This window comes from Moesziomyces antarcticus, assembly GCF_000747765.1.
Source record: "Moesziomyces antarcticus DNA, scaffold: scaffold_v10066, strain JCM 10317, whole genome shotgun sequence".
Taxonomy (NCBI): domain Eukaryota; kingdom Fungi; phylum Basidiomycota; class Ustilaginomycetes; order Ustilaginales; family Ustilaginaceae; genus Moesziomyces; species Moesziomyces antarcticus.
Window position 1 is genome coordinate 1 of NW_014638944.1, and position 15,226 is coordinate 15,226.

The 15,226-nt window shown below is 62.1% G+C and overlaps 6 protein-coding genes across 6 annotated transcripts; 3 read left to right on the top strand and 3 right to left on the bottom strand.

Annotated features, from left to right (window-relative positions):
* On the bottom strand, window positions 1–3,571 carry PAN0_066d6555 (uncharacterized protein; the record flags this gene model as incomplete). The annotated part of the gene is made up of 1 exon (XM_014798000.1): window positions 1–3,571. A coding segment is annotated over one exon (3,571 nt), but the record flags the coding sequence as incomplete, so codon positions are not given.
* Window positions 3,572–4,277: 706 nt separating this feature from the next.
* PAN0_066c6556 (ribosomal protein L15) lies at window positions 4,278–5,361 on the top strand (the record flags this gene model as incomplete). Its single annotated transcript, XM_014798001.1, has 4 exons — window positions 4,278–4,496; window positions 4,577–4,740; window positions 4,830–5,185; window positions 5,258–5,361. 4 exons carry the CDS (start codon window positions 4,278–4,280, stop codon window positions 5,359–5,361), a joined length of 843 nt encoding a protein of 280 aa, XP_014653487.1.
* A 126-nt stretch (window positions 5,362–5,487) lies between these two features.
* Window positions 5,488–8,784, bottom strand: PAN0_066d6557 (utp21-domain-containing protein; the record flags this gene model as incomplete). The annotated part of the gene is made up of 1 exon (XM_014798002.1): window positions 5,488–8,784. One exon carries the CDS (start codon window positions 8,782–8,784, stop codon window positions 5,488–5,490), a length of 3,297 nt encoding a protein of 1,098 aa, XP_014653488.1.
* A 590-nt stretch (window positions 8,785–9,374) lies between these two features.
* On the top strand, window positions 9,375–11,078 carry PAN0_066c6558 (DEAD-domain-containing protein; the record flags this gene model as incomplete). Its single annotated transcript, XM_014798003.1, has 1 exon — window positions 9,375–11,078. The coding sequence occupies one exon, from the start codon at window positions 9,375–9,377 to the stop codon at window positions 11,076–11,078; it is 1,704 nt and encodes a 567-aa protein (XP_014653489.1).
* Window positions 11,079–11,155: 77 nt separating this feature from the next.
* PAN0_066d6559 (arginase/deacetylase) lies at window positions 11,156–12,760 on the bottom strand (the record flags this gene model as incomplete). Its single annotated transcript, XM_014798004.1, has 1 exon — window positions 11,156–12,760. One exon carries the CDS (start codon window positions 12,758–12,760, stop codon window positions 11,156–11,158), a length of 1,605 nt encoding a protein of 534 aa, XP_014653490.1.
* Window positions 12,761–14,174: 1,414 nt separating this feature from the next.
* PAN0_066c6560 (uncharacterized protein) lies at window positions 14,175–15,226 on the top strand (the record flags this gene model as incomplete). The annotated part of the gene is made up of 1 exon (XM_014798005.1): window positions 14,175–15,226. A coding segment is annotated over one exon (1,052 nt), but the record flags the coding sequence as incomplete, so codon positions are not given.

Genomic DNA, 15,226 nt, shown 5'->3' on the forward strand with positions numbered 1-15,226 from the left:
TGAACTCGATCAGCTTGGCCACCGAGCGCGCCGAGCGCGTCTGCAGGTCCAGATTCTCTTCGAACTTGACGCTGTTCATGACGCTGCGGATGACCGGATTGAGCTTGGCAGGCAGCATCTTGAGCGAGATGACGGCGCCAGCAATCGAGGCAAACACCTGCGTGTCCTGCCTCTCCTTGTTCGCCTGGTAAAAGCCGATGGCGGTAATCAGCTTGCGCTGGCGGTCTTCGAGCAGCGGTAGCGCCGCCTTTTTGGCCTTGGACGGCGCCAGGGCGAGGAGCGCCTCGAAGCCGTTCTGCGCAACATGCTTGGCCGTGTCGATGGTGAAGGCGTCGACCATCATGCCGAGTGGGTCGACGGTGGTGGGCAGCGCCGGGATCTTTGCTTTCGGCACCTTGGCGTCGCGCTGGAACGAGTTGTACAAGCCTTGGGACTCGACCTGCAGGCGCTGCAGCATCACGGTCATCTCGGCGTACGTGGGTGGAGCCGGGGTCTCAAGCACGCTGATGAGGCGGCGGGAGAGATCGGGCGTAATGGGGCTCGTCTCCTTCAAGTCGCTGCCGAGATTGGCCGAGGCTTGCGCCCATTCCTGGACGATGGCGGCGGTGAGACACTTTTGCAGAGCCGACGTGGAATCGATGTACTCGACGAGGACGCCACCGAACGCGGATGCATCGTCTTGGCGCGGGAAGCGGGCCATGGCGCCACCGAGGGCTTCCGCCGCACTGAGACGGCCACGGATGACGGCGTCGACGCCGACGAGCGACAGATCCTGCGTGAGGATGCCCTTGTCGACGTTGTGGCGGTTGGCATCGGCGTGGCTGCTGGTGCCGAAGGATGCGCTGTAGAAGAGCGAAAAGTCGATGGGAGAGCCGAGCGGCGTCATGATGATGCGGAAGAAGTTGACGACGTGCGGTCCGAGCAGCTTGCGCACCGTATCGGCATCGCCGGCCACGTGGGCGAGCGCATGGTTCCAGGCGTCGGCACTTGCGCGGCGGATGGGCAGCTTCTCCTCGACGACGAGATTCTGGAAGAGCAGCCGCAGCACGCGCTCGTCGATCCAATCCTTGGGCAGCGAGGAAACGGTGAGAAAGACACGCAGCGCATTGAGCACCGAGAGTCGCACGCTGGTGATCGTGTGTCGGAAAAAGGGAAACAGGCGTGGGATGAGAAGCGAGAGGGCACGTTCCTCCTGCGCTTCAGCGCGAAGGTGCACCACGATGCCAGGGCGCTCGACCAGCTTGGCAAGCAGGTCCATGACGACACCAATGCTGCTGGCGAGGTCATCTTTGAGGTCGCCGAGGCAGTCCCACAGCTGGTCGAGCAGGCGACCGACCTCACGTGGAAGCTTCTCGAGGATCACGTCGACGATGGGCACCAGTGCCGACGCTGCGACCGCACGCACGTCGTCGTCTTCGTCCTTGAGGCCGAGGATGGCCACTTCTACCACGTCCTGGAGCATCCTACTGGGATCAGCCAATGCACCGTCCGTTGTTGCGTCGGATTCTTCCTTCTTGACCACTGGCTCTTCCTTCTTGACGATAGCGGCGTTCATGAGCATTTCCTTCTTGACGACCACTTCGTACTTGAGACCGAGCAGGCCGGCATGGCGAACCTCCCAGACGTAGCCCTTCTTGCCTCGCTTGGCGGCGAAGCCGGTGTGGGCGTCGGTGGCTGCGCCTTCGGCAGCATGGTCTTGGCGGATCATCTGGAGCAGCACATTGTGCACCGAGACGATGGACGACTCGGGCATGTGTGGCATGAGACAGGCGAGTGTCTGGCTCGCCGTCTCGCGGACGGGGGCGACGACCTGGTCAAAGACAAAGTCGCCGAGACGGTCGAGTGCAAAGACGCAGAGGAGCTTGATGGAGATGTCGTCGCACCACGCCTTGTGCATCTTGGCGTTGTCGTCCGGCGAGGCGAGCTGCACCTTTCCGCCGCCCGAGCCCTGTGTCTTGAGGAGCTCGCGAAGACCGAGGGCGGCGCCATGGCGCGTCTCCCACGTGGGACTGAAGAGATCGACGCTGAGCGTGTCGACGACAAGGCGGAAGGGCCACTCACCCGGTCGTACCTGAAACGGATTCGATGTCGATGCGTACGTGGCGGGCGCTGCACCGCCGGGAGCGGGGGAGGAAGCAGCGGCGGGCGAGCCAGGTGCGTCGCCGATGGGTGTCGGAGTGCCGACGCTGCCGGTGACGGCGGGCAAAGAGCCCGGACCGCCCGCAGGATGCTTGGGAGCGGGAGGCGGTCCTGCTGAGAGGTAGTCGTTTGCGCCATCCGGCTGGACGGGTGTGGCGGGAGTGTGACCGGACGGCGTCTTGACACGAAGACCGGAGCCGGCGGCGAGGCCAGGAGAGGAAGCATCGGCGCTGTCGAGCACACGCGTCTTTGGCTCGGGGCCGCCATTCTTGCCTTCGAGCTTGCGTTTGCGCTTGAGTGCGTTGCGCTCGCGCGCACTGAGCTTGCTCATGTCGATCTCGTCGGCAGGCGTCTCGGAGGCGGACGTTGGAGGTGCCGGAGACGGGGATGGAGCCGTAGCCGCCGATGCGAATGTCGGAGTGGCTGGCGAGGGCGAAGAGGGAGCAGCGAATCGCGGTGGGGGAAGCGAAGAGCCGCCCGGAGAGCCGGCGGCGCCGAAGCGTGGGGGTGGGAGTTTGGACTTGGTACCGCCGGCAGCCGTGCGCCAATCGACGTTGCCTTGGGAGGAACGCGGGATGGAGGCTGCCGTGGCCGTCTCGCCGCCTTTGAGTTCTGCCTCGACGTCCATGCCGATGTCCATCTCGTCGAGGCCGAATCCAAGACCGAGCTTGCTGACCACATCCTTCTTGGCTTGGGCGAGGCGGTCAGCGCCAGCGGCGAGCGAGGCCTGTTCGAACTCCTTGCCTGCGGACGAGAGAAGCTTGGTGCCCGTAGCCAGGACGGTGGGCAGCGAGAATGCGTCAAAGGTCAGCAGCGACTCGGTGGCAAGCAGTTCCAAGATGTCGGGCTTGGCGTCCTTGGAGTCGTCTTCAGCCGCAAGAACCGACTTGGAGCTCTCGCCTGGCTTGGACGGCTCGATGTCTGGGTCCCAGATGCCGGCTGCATGGCAGATGCTCTCGATGGCGAGGGCAGCAGCAACACGCGTGTCCCAGCTCTTGGAGCGAAGGAAGGGGACGACGCGAGCAAGGTAGGAGGTGATCTCGTCCCAGTCGCCGTCGGTGCCTCTATAGACGCCGAGTTGTTCTTCGGTAGAGGGGCCGGCAAAGCTGTGCTGCTTGTTGATCTGCTCGGTGGTGCCGAACTTGCCGGCGCGGCTGGGCGGCGCTGCAGACGCGTCTTCGGTCTTGACGAGGCCGTCGGCTTCCGGATCGACCGTGGGTGTGGAGACGCCCGAAGCGAAGCCATTTGTCGTGGAAGCAGACTCGGTCTTTGGCGGCTTGGGATGGGCAGCAGTGTGATGTTGCGTGGTGCTCTGGCCACGGATGCGAACGGCGGCGATCTGTCCGAGCTGCTTGGCGGCAGTGGCGCGGATGGCTGGGGTGGAGCCGGTGTCGAGCAGCGACACGAGTCGGTCCAAACGCGTGGCCGCCATGATGACGAGCTGCTTCGGCGGTCCAAGCGCGCGCGCTCCTGCTGCTTCGTTGCGTCGTTGCTACCCGCAGGGAGGAATGCAGCTGCGGAGGGCGCGGAATTTTTTGGGTGGATATTCCGGCGTCGGCTGCAGCGGCTGGAGGGTGCGGCGAATATATAGATTTGCGGCGTGGACTTCTTCTTGCGAGCGCCGAGGCTGGGCCAAGTTAGCGGACGCGTCTTTGAGCTGCTGCAGCCAAACAAAGCGTCGTTGCGTCGGTGTCTCGTTGGTGCGTGCAGAGGAGAGAGGTTGGAAAATCAGCAGAGCTGCATCGCGTGGCTGCACCTTCAAAAGCCTTTTCTCTGAGGTGGAGGCAAACGTCGGCGGTGCGAAGGGGTCCGCCTATATACCCTTGACAGCCGCTCCGTCGTTTAACTCAGCCCTTGCAGCTCAAGGATCGGCACCTGCACCAACATCCGCACTCTCCCGCACCTGCACCCTCGCCCGCACTTTTTTTTTCTTTTCGAATTTCCAATCTGGCTCGATCGGATTCATGTGATTGCCGATGGCCCCGATTAGGGACTGAAAAGGAAGAAAAAGTTGGCAGTCGGAAGAACGAGGCTGAAGGCAGCAGCAGCATACCGCCGTCTTTGTGCTCGTCGTCGTCGTCGTTTGCAAGCATTCGCCTATCGTCACCATCACCTTTTCACAGTCGAGTCTACACACAATGTCGGCCGCTTCACTCACTCGCTCGTTCGCGAGACTCGCACTCGCCTCGGGCTCGCGCACCGCCACTCTCGCGCCTTCAGCCCGCCTCGCTGTTCCTCGACTCGCCCTCACTGCATTGCCCAAGAACAACGCCCCCTCCTCGTTCCGCACATACGCCGTGCCTGCCTCGGGCAACATTCGTCTCGGCAACCTTCAGCCTGGCCAGCCCACCAAGACCGTAAGTACCGGTCCGATGATCTTGCTCTCTCTTCGCGAGACCCAGGCTGACCCACAGGTATTCTGGCTTTGATGGCACAGCGCAAGCGACTTGGTCGTGGTCCTTCGTCCGGCCGCGGTGGCACGAGTACGCGCGGTCACAAGGGCCAGAAAGCACGCGCGGGCAACGGCAAGCCTGTCCCCGGCTTTGCGGGCGGTCAGACTCCGCTCACCCGTCTCTATCCCAAGCGCGGCTTTACCAATGTGTAAGTTCCCCCTCCCCCACCCCCTCCCCCCCTTCAGTCTCCTCTACACAGCCTAGTCAGAAGCTGACAGGGATTTTCAATGTTGGTAGTCATGGTCAGACGTACGTTCCAGTCAACCTGGACAAGATCCAGCACTGGATTGATCGGGGTCTGTTGGATCCTTCGCGACCCATCACTGCCAAGGAGCTGTACGAGACGCGCTGCATCCACTCGCTCAAGGACGGCGTCAAGATCCTGGGCGAGGGCGCAACGCATCTCGAGGCGCCACTCAACCTCGTCGTTTCGCGCGCTTCGCAGTCGGCTATTGCTGCCATCGAGGCGAAAGGCGGCAGCGTAGAGTGCAGGTACTACACCCCCTTGAGTCTGCGTGCGCTCGTCAAGCCACACAAGTTTGCAGGCAAGATTCTCCCACGCCCCGCCGACCCCATCGCAAAGAAGGACCTTGGTACGTTTGCTTCCCTTCCTAACACTGTCTCTTTGAACATTAGCTGACTTTGGATTGTTTTTGCTTCGATAGTGTGGTACTCGTCGCCTAGGAACCGTGGATACTTGGCCAAGCGCGCGGCGCTCGCAAAGGCGCTTTCGCAACAACAGCCCGCCACCCCGGAACCCTCGGCTTGAACGGGTCTTCTCAACTCATGTACTTTTACGTCTCGGTTTTCCGATCACATCAACATTCACATTTTCCAGTCTTGGTTCGGCAGTGGTTTGCCATTGCATACGGGGATCCAGCTTCAAGGGTGACTTTTAGGTCATGGGGATGCCACGCAGGAAGGCAAGGGTGCCAAGGCATTGGTCGAGCAGGCCGTTGAGTCTGCGGCCCTCGGCCACCTGTGCACGGATGAGCCTGCGCAGCACCGATTTGAGGCGCTCCGCCTCGTCCTCGTCCGCACCCAGCTGCATCTGGTCGTCGTCGTCGCCGTCTTCGCTGATCTCGGGGTTGAACGTCTGCAGGATGAGGTCGGTGTGCACCCTGAGCAGCGTGGCCAGTAGCGCCTGCACCGCTTCGTAGTCGCGGTGCTGATCGAGCCGCGCAAGCATCATCCCCAAAAATGCCACCAGATCGTCCGAAGCCGTGAGCGAGCGGATCTCCGCATCCAGCTGCGGGGTGGACAGCGTCTCGAGATAGACAAAAAAGCCGTCCACATCGTTCTTGTCCGCAGCCGCCTCGAGGCGCTCCTGGAACTCGGTCTTGAAGCTGATGCCCGCGGACGAAAAGATGTTGGACTTGTCCGCCTTGGTTTCCTCACCGGCGTCATCGGCAACGGCAGCGGTGGGGTCGAACTTGAACTCGACGCCCGACACGGTTTGCGGAAGGAAGAAGGGCGCACGTTTGGCATCGGGCTTCTGCGGCGCTGCCTTGGGCTTGTTGCGCAGCTTGATCGTGTCGAGGTTGATGAGTGTCATCCAGCGCGCGCGTGGCATGGTGGAAAGCGTCACCAAGCCACCGTCGTTCGAGGCGTCGTCGATCTGCACCGGCGACGTGTAGACACGCTGCAGCTCGGGCTCACCCACCTGCATCATGGCCTCGGAATACTCGGCCAGCGCCGCATCCTCCACATCGCCCTGCACCGTCGGCAGCGCCACCACCGCCTCGTCCTCATCCACCACTTCGGCAAGCTCGTCCAGACCCTGCAGCGCCACCGAGGAGAACTGCGTCTTGTTGGCCCACAGGTAGATGCCGACGCTGTCGACGTGCGCGGTGGCGAGGAAGTCGCCCGTGGGACTGAACGCCACCGACGTGGCGATGCTCGCCACCTTGAATGCATCCACGAGTCGCGACGAGGGGATGTCGAACGTGCGGATGACAGCATCCATCGACGTCGCCACCACCCAGCGCGCATCATTGCTGAAACACGCATCGAGAATGCGCCCGCGGAATCCGACAAACTCTCGCACCACGCGGCGCGTCTCGATGTCGATCAGCCGCAGCACGAGGTCGTCCGAGATGACGAGCAGCAGATTCGAGTCGCGGTGCAGCTGGATCGACGAGATGCCCGATGCCGAGACGGGGATGCGATGCAAGAGCGCCGCGGACGAAAAGTCGAACCACGACAGCTGGCCGTCCATGGTGCTGATCACCGCCACGCGGTTGAGCGCATCCGTCACCACCCCCGTTACCGCCGGGCCCTTGACGCGCGCATTGAGCGCAGCCTGCGCCTTCTTGGATCCCACCGCGAATTCCTTGGCCTTGGCAGCGCCCATGGGATCGAGCGGACGCGTGTCAAACGTGCGGCGATGCGCATACGACTGCATGTTGTACATCTCCACCAGCCCCTCGGAATTGCCCACGAGGCCAAAGTTGCCACACGCACTCACGCAGCTCGTCCTCGCCTCGGCAATGATCTTGCGGTCCGCCGACGCCGGCAGCGGCTTTTTCCCCATGCGCTTATCGCGCACCGTCCAGGTGTTGGCAAACTGGCGCCCCGTGTGCGTGGTGAGCACATCGTCCCAATCGCGGCTGCGCGTCAAGCTGAACGAAAGCGAGCTGGCGGTGGGAAGCTTGAGCGACGAAACCGAGACCGAGAGCTGGTTGCTCTTCTTCTGCAGCTCGCCCTGGCTGAGCTCGTGCGAGCGCGAGTCGCGCACCACCGAGATGCTGCGGATCGAGCGGTCGCGACCGGCCGAGAGGATCTCCTTGCCCTCGTCGCCGTAGTAGCGGATGAGATGAGGCGGCTGGTGGTGGCCCGAACGACCCTTGAGCAGACGCGGCGGCATCGAGGCCGACTCAAAGAACCACTGCTTGCAGCTGTTGTCGCCGCCGGACGAGATGAGAAGCGGCTGGCCTGGCACGAACTCGATGCTGCCGACGGCGCCGTCGTGCGCTTCCTGGATCGAGTAGGTGAGGCGCGGGCCATTCTGCGCCGAGCTGGGGCCGGAGGCGGTGGACGGCTCGAGGTCAAAGATGCTAATGTTGCCGGTGTTGGTGGCGATGGCGACCGAGTGCTGCTTGCCATCGGAGCGGAAGGAGACGGAGCCAGACGAAAGACCTCCGGCGGCGTGGACGGCAAACAGGCTCTCGTCGAGGCGAATGTCGTGGAGAAGCACGTGTCCGTCCGCAAAGCCGACGGCGATGACGTCGACGGCGGGAGACTGTGTGAGGTTGACGATGGCCGCCGAAGGCGTGGAAGGGTTGGGACCAGCGGCAGCGAGGCGAAGCTGCTCGGCGTCGTATGCATGGACGAGAGAGCCGGTGCGGATGTTCCAAAGTGCGAGCTGGCCGTCGACGGAGCCAATGAGGATCTTGTTGAGGTATGTGGCGGGATGAAGGATGGAGCTGGCGACAAACGTGTCGGGCAGGTCGATGCGCCTGATGAGCTCGGCAGTGCCGACCGACCAGACAAAGACGTGACGACCGTCGGAGGAAAGAGCCACGATAGTGTCACCAAAGACGAGCAGCGACGAGAGCTGTGTTCCCTGTTGTCCGGTTGAGTCCGCCTCGGAGGAGGAATCGGAGTTGCTGCTGTCGTCGTCGTCGTCCTCCTCCTCCTCCATGTGCCCGTTGGGCTTGTCGAAGGCGGCCATGATGTGATCGACGGTGTCGTAGACGGCATCGACCTTGCCTCGTCGGAAGCGGTAGACCTTGGTGCCTGCCGCAGCGAGGACGGCGTCCGGGCTGAGCGAGATGACGAGCGAGGAGATGGGTGCGGGGAGCGAGGTGGAGACAAAGAGGAGCGTCATCCTCTCTGCGTCCCACATGGCCCAGCTGTCGCCCAAACAGGTGATGACATTGACGTCGGGCGTGGTGGCGTCCTTGCCTCCGAATCTGGTCTGAAGAGCAAAAGGGACGTCGTTGCTGATGAGACCGAGTGCACGGAAGGGCGCAAAGAGACGGTTGCGAGAGACGATCTTTTGTGGAGCTGCAGGGGCGGAAGACGACGAGGTGGGTGCGACGACATCGACATCGCTGGTGGCACGTTGGCGGCGTCGTTTCGAGTTAGGCTCGGTGTCGACAGCATGCTTCGAAGGTGTCGCAACAGCCGGCTTGGCACTTGCCTTGGCCTTGGCCGGCGTGGCGTTTGACCTGGCCACCTTGGAAGGCATGATGGGACCGAGAGGCGCTAGGCAAGGTAGGGCGCAGCACAGAGCGCTCTCGAACGAGGTGGCAGATGCGATGCGATGTTGGTGAAGAGAAGGGTCCGTTTCTGTGCAGCTCGATCGCAGGCTTTGCTCAGGACAGAAAGGAGCACGAGCAGCAGCTGCTCTTCCAACCACCTCTCACACAAAATTTCTCCACACCGAACCGGCAGTCGAGCTTCTCAGGGTGTCGGAGCAGGGCCAGAAAAAAAGGCAGAAAAAAAGAAGCCGCTGTTGGGGATGGAAAAAAAAAAGAAAAGGTAAAAGTTGAGCCGCACGGAACTCGGAAGACAGAGCCAGAGGCCAGGGTCGAGTTCTGCGCTTCTCTGCTGAGGTGCCTGTTTCTTTGTTGAAGCTCGCGATTTTTTTCGTGGCGGGCGTGGAGTGGATGTAGAAAATTTGGAAAATTTCAAGCGGGCAGCGGAGGCAGGGAGAGAGTGGCCACTCGCCCCAAGGTCGAGGCTCTCAAGTGCGACAGCAACGCCCTCCTGTGCTCTCACCATCATACCCAATCTGGTCATCGCTCGTCCATCATCCGAGAGAAGGAACAAGCAACCATGGCACCACCAAAGGATCCAGAGATCGATGCCGAGGCCGAGCTCGCCTCCCAGCTCGCTGCCGATGTCGCCGCCGCCGAGTCCTCCACCAAGGCCAAGGCCGCCTCCTCCTCGTCGTCGTCTAGCACACCGGCTGCCGAGCGCCAGCCTTTCTCCACGCTCGATCTGTCCGAGCCAACTCGCAAGGCCATCGACGCCATGGGCTTCAAGACGATGACCGAGGTGCAGGCGCGCTGCATCCCTCCGCTCATGGCGGGCAAGGACGTGCTGGGTGCGGCGCAGACCGGCTCGGGCAAGACGCTCTCGTTCCTCATACCTGCGATCGAGATGCTGCACAGGCTCAAGTTCAAGCCAAGAAACGGCACGGGCGCCATCATCATCTCGCCGACGCGCGAGCTTGCGCTCCAGATCTTTGGCGTCGCCAAGGAGCTCATGGCGCATCACCACCAGACGTTCGGCATCATCATGGGCGGCGCCAACCGACGTGCGGAGGCGGACAAGCTGCAGAAGGGCGTCAACCTCATCGTCGCCACGCCCGGCCGTCTGCTCGACCACCTGCAGAACACCAAGGGCTTCGTCTTCTCCAACCTCAAGGCGCTGTGCATCGACGAGGCCGACCGCATCCTCGAGATCGGCTTCGAGGACGAGATGCGCCAGATCGTCAACATCCTCCCCAACGACAATCGCCAGAGCATGCTCTTCTCGGCAACGCAGACCACCAAGGTGCAGGACCTCGCACGCATCTCGCTGCGCCCCGGACCGCTGTACATCAACGTGCACGCCGACCTGGCTGCGAGCACCGTGTCGCGCCTGGAGCAGGGGTATGTGGTGTGCGAGTCGGACCGACGATTCCTGCTGCTCTTCACGTTCCTCAAGAAGAACGCGGGCAAGAAGATCATCGTGTTTATGAGCTCGTGCAATTCGGTCAAGTACCACTCGGATCTGCTCAACTTTATCGACGTGCCCGTGCTGGATCTGCACGGCAAGCAGAAGCAGCAGAAGCGCACCAACACGTTTTTCGAGTACTGCAACGCGCCGTCGGGAACGCTGCTGTGTACCGACGTTGCCGCACGTGGGCTCGACATTCCGAGCGTCGACTGGATCATCCAGTTTGACCCACCCGATGATCCGCGCGACTACATCCACCGTGTGGGTCGAACGGCGCGTGCGGGCAATGCGGGCAAGTCGCTTCTCTTCCTCCTGCCTTCGGAGCTGGGATTCCTGCGCTTCCTCAAGGTGGCCAAGGTGCCGCTGAACGAGTACACGTTCCCGTCGGATAAGGTGGCCAACGTGCAGGGGCAGCTGGAGAAGCTGATTGCCAAGAACTACTATCTGCACCAGTCGGCACGCGATGGCTACCGCTCCTACCTCCAGGCCTACGGCTCGTACTCGCTCAAGCGCATCTTTGACATCCACAAGCTCGACCTCGCCAAGGTGGCCAAGGCGTACGGCTTCTCGGTGCCACCCAAGGTCAACATCACCATTGGCACGAGCCTCAAAGCTAAAGACGGCGGTAGCAAGCGCAAGGAAGTGGATGCCGAAGGTGCTGAAGGCGACGACGACGTCAATCCCAAGCGTCAGCAGTCGGATAGGAGAGCCTACTACCGACGCAACCACCAGAACGGCAGTGGGAGCAAAGAGCATTTCCGCAAGTCGGGCGCCAATGCCACTCGATCGTCAGGCTCAAAGCAGTGGTCGCGCTAACCTTTCTTTCTCGTAGTCCCCCAATCGCATGTACTCTAGTCTGTCCTTGGTAAGCCATTATTTTACTCGGTTGAAGGTCAGGATGATTTGGTGAACGACTCGATCCGCGCGGCGAGGGATACGTGAATCTCGTCAAAGTACGCTGGTGGGTTGTGGTCGATCATCTCGCCCGCTGGGACATTGAGTGTATAATGTGGGGCGTAGGCTGGCCAAAAAGCGTGGTCGGGCACACCCGTTTCGAGCGAGATACTCTGCGTTTGCACATTGTCCTCCGGCTTTGCTTCTACGCTCTCTCTGTCTACGAGTGTGTGCGGTTCAAAGCTGGGCGCTGCAGCACGTCGCTTGGTTGTATCCTCGTACCTTCCCAATGCTGCAGCGGTGATCAAACTCCAGCATCGTGCAGCATTGGCCGTATCATATCCACCCCCACCCAGCAGCAGCGTGGGTCTTTTCCACCCCAGCACCCTTTGGATCGCAGCTACATATGCAGCGGCGGAGAGATTCCACACTGCCATTGGATCAGCCGCTAGTCCGTCGACGCCACACTGCACGACCACCATTTCGGGCTGCCATGCCTCAACCACCGGCTGAACAGTCGCTTCCATGACGCGCTCCAGACTTGCATCCGACGTGCCCATGGCCAGCGGGATGTTGATCGTGGTATCCGCTGCACCCGGGTCTGCACCGAGCGAACCTGGTGCACCGTAGCGAGAATCCGACGATGCGGTGTAGCACGGAAAGAAGCCTGGTGCATAGTGGTGGATGCTGAGCGTAAGCACGCTGGCGCTCGTGTGGAACGCTTCCTCCACGCCATCGCCCCAGTGCAGGTCGAGGTCGAGGTAGAGCACGCGCTGCACGCGCTTGATCGTCGTCTTGCGCACCGTGGCCTCATCGCCCGCTTCGCGCGGGACGGTGGTGGTGACGGTCACTTTGCGCGGCTTGCGCAGCGCAAGGATGGCGAGCACGGCGTCGTTGATGTAGCAGAACCCCGAGGCGGCGTGTTTCTTGGCGTGGTGCCGGCCGCCGTCCCAGGCGATGGCGATGTCGGCTTGACCCGTGGCAAGCAGCTCCGCTGCAGTGATCGAGGCACCTGCAATGAGCGAGACGTGTTTCTCCAGGCCGTCAAAGGTTGGGCAGTCGTCTTGAAGCCCAAACTGGTTCTTGACCGACGCAGTGCGCTTGCCGTGGCTGGTTCGGGACACGTCCGAATCCGAGTCCGAGTTTGGGTCCGATTCGGAGGTTCCGGCATCGTTGGCTGTTCTTTGACGCTTCCGGGGCGGCTTCGAGTCTTGTGCTTGAGCAGACTTGCCTCGAGTGAGGTGGTCGACGAACGGCTCACCGTGAAAGGTGGTGAGCTGCTGACGTGTGGCGGGGAGCGGAAGGTAGACCGCCGCCCTTCTGCGATCCGACTTTGGCGGAGACGCCGCGCTCTCATCGGCGCTTATGGCCGCGAGGAAGCGTTCGCGCTCCGATGAGCCGGCCGGTTTCCCGCGCTTGAGGTTGTCGTCGTCAGCATCGTCGCTGCCATCATCCAGCGTAGAAAGGTCGAGCAGGTCGAGGTGGTGGACAAGCGAGTGAACGTGCGACGAGCGGCCCTTGTTGGAAGGCAGCAGGTCTGCGTAGTGCACAAGATCGCCCGAGACGACGTAGGCCACCCTCGGCGGGTCTGGCACCACCGCCATGCTACAATTCGATGCTGGCTACGATGCTGGAGATGGGCATGCAGGAAAGCCGGGGCTGGACCCTGAAAGACGGACAGATGACAGCGCCGGCCCGATCGAATCTCTCTCATCGGGGAGCAATCAGTGTCAGAACTTCGGCTAGAGGCTTCCGAGCGAATCCGACGACCAGCCAAGGTCCCCAGCTGCACGGCGGCGGTGCGCCACGAAAATTCGGCCGGCCGGTCCATCGGCACTGGCAGGCCGAGCCGCAGGACCCAACGCGTAGGCTTTGGCCCTCGTCGCTCCAACGGACGCATGATTCGATTCAACTCGACAAGCTCAGCAAGCTCAGCATTGTGCGCAGATGTGTGAGATGAAGCGGTTTGCGTCGGCAGCAAGCTTGAGCTTGTGTGCGTTGAGACATGCCGAGCCAGCAGCAGCAGAGAGTCGAGCTGGAGCTGAATTTTGGCTCTCTTTTTGGCTTTTGGCTTTTTCGTTGGGAAATTGGCCAACACACGGGTTGGCTGGCTGGCGAGCTGTCTGACTGGGTTTGACCGGCGTTGGTCAGAGAAAAGGCAACAGTGACACACACGCCGCCTCCCTTTGGGCCCTTTTCCCCCCACCGCGATTTGTCTGCGCTGCTGCTGCTCCGGCTCTCGGCGTGTGCTGAGCCTCACTCTCTGTCAACGCGATCCGGCTCAGCAGCGCGTTTGGCTTTCTTCGCACCCGATTCCTCCGCTCTCTCCGCACCCACCGCTCTCCAGTTCAGCCGGTTCCCGTGCCGCACCGCCGTTGCCCCCTCCTCCTCTCCTTCTCCATCGTCCATCCGTCGTCCATCCGGCCATCCGCAGCCACTCCCTCTCGAAAAGGGATAGCTAGCACGCTTGCTTCAAGCATCTCAACCATCTCAATCATCTCAATCATCCAACACTCCGACTCCCGTGTCGCGACTACCGAGCTCCATCAATCGATCCGGCTTCATTCGCACGCATCTTCATCACCCACCAACCCTCTTCATTCTCACCAGCCAGCACTCCCAACCGCTTGCCGGACCCACATCACTTCCGCACATCCATCCGTTGCTTACCGCCCGATCACCTCACACGTGCTCCTCCTTTCGTCAGCATTCACTCGCTCGAAGCCTTGCTTCATTTGCATCCGCTTCCGCTCACAGCGCTCGTCAAGCAACAGTCGGTCATTCGCTGCATAACATCGCCCACCGCCTACCAGCAGCCTCTGGCCCTCAAAACTTCCTCGTTCCTTCCTCTCGCTTTGACTTCGGCCAACATCGTTCCCGGTATCCGGCTTTGCATCCGCTTCACGCTCGACGTCGTGACCTTGCTTCACGCCTCCTCGGCATCGTCTGGCACCAGCTACTCCCTCGCCCTCCTCTCTCCTCCCTGCAACCACCACCCCCTCCAACCCAGCAGCCGCCATGAACACTCCGCCCAAGTTCTCCCACTCCCGGCAGGGCTCCGTCGACCTCCCTTCCTCCTCCTCCGCCGCCCATCTCCACCATCCCTCCTTGTCCGGACACGCCCCCAGCGGCTCCCACACCCCTGGCCACCACTCTCCTCTGACAACCTACGGTCACGCGCTCGCATCCCTCGCCTACCCCGCTTCGTCCTATTCGCATTCGCCTTACCGCTCGGCTCAAAATCTGCCTGTCGGATCGTGGGCTGCCAACAATCCATCCGCACTCCACAGCAGCGCTCCTCCTTCCTCCTCCAAACGCAGCCAGAGCCGCGATGCAGATGAAGACGACGAAGAAGACGACGACGAGGATGATGACGACGATGACGATGGTGACAGCGACGATTCCGACGACTCGGACGACGATGACGAAGACGACGATGACGGCGATCAGACCAACGACGGCAAGCCAAAAGGCGCAAACAACAAGCGCAAACGCGACGCATCCCCCAAGAACGCAAGTGCAAAGAAGAAGGCCACCGCCAAGGACAAGCAGGGCGACAAGTCCGGCGGCGCCAACGGCACAAAGGACGGCGCCACCGGCCAAAAGAAGCAGAAACCCACCCGAGGCGCCCGCGCCTGCACAAACTGCCGTCGCCTCAAGATGCGCTGCGTAGGCGCCGAAAAGGGCCCTCCCTGCAACCGATGCCGCAACGGCAACCACGAATGCATCTTCGAGGAAAGCAATCGCGGCAAAAAGGGCGGCAAAAATCAAAAGGCAGAGGCCATGCAGCAGAGCCTGCGCAAGATGGAGCAGACCCTCGCCACCGTCCTCCGCAGCATCCGCGACCCAGGCCTCGCCGCACAGCACGGCGGCATGGTCACCCGCTCGCCCTCCCCCACCTTCCCGCGCGAGCCCGAACGCGCTCCCAAAGAGCCACAACGCTCAGACCCCCGCCTCACCCACTCCCACTCCTTCTCCTCCGCCGCAGACTACGGTCCACGCTCGCCCTGGACCCGTGGCCCGGATCCTTACAGCCAGCACGGCACCCACGCATCGGGCTCGCCCGCTCG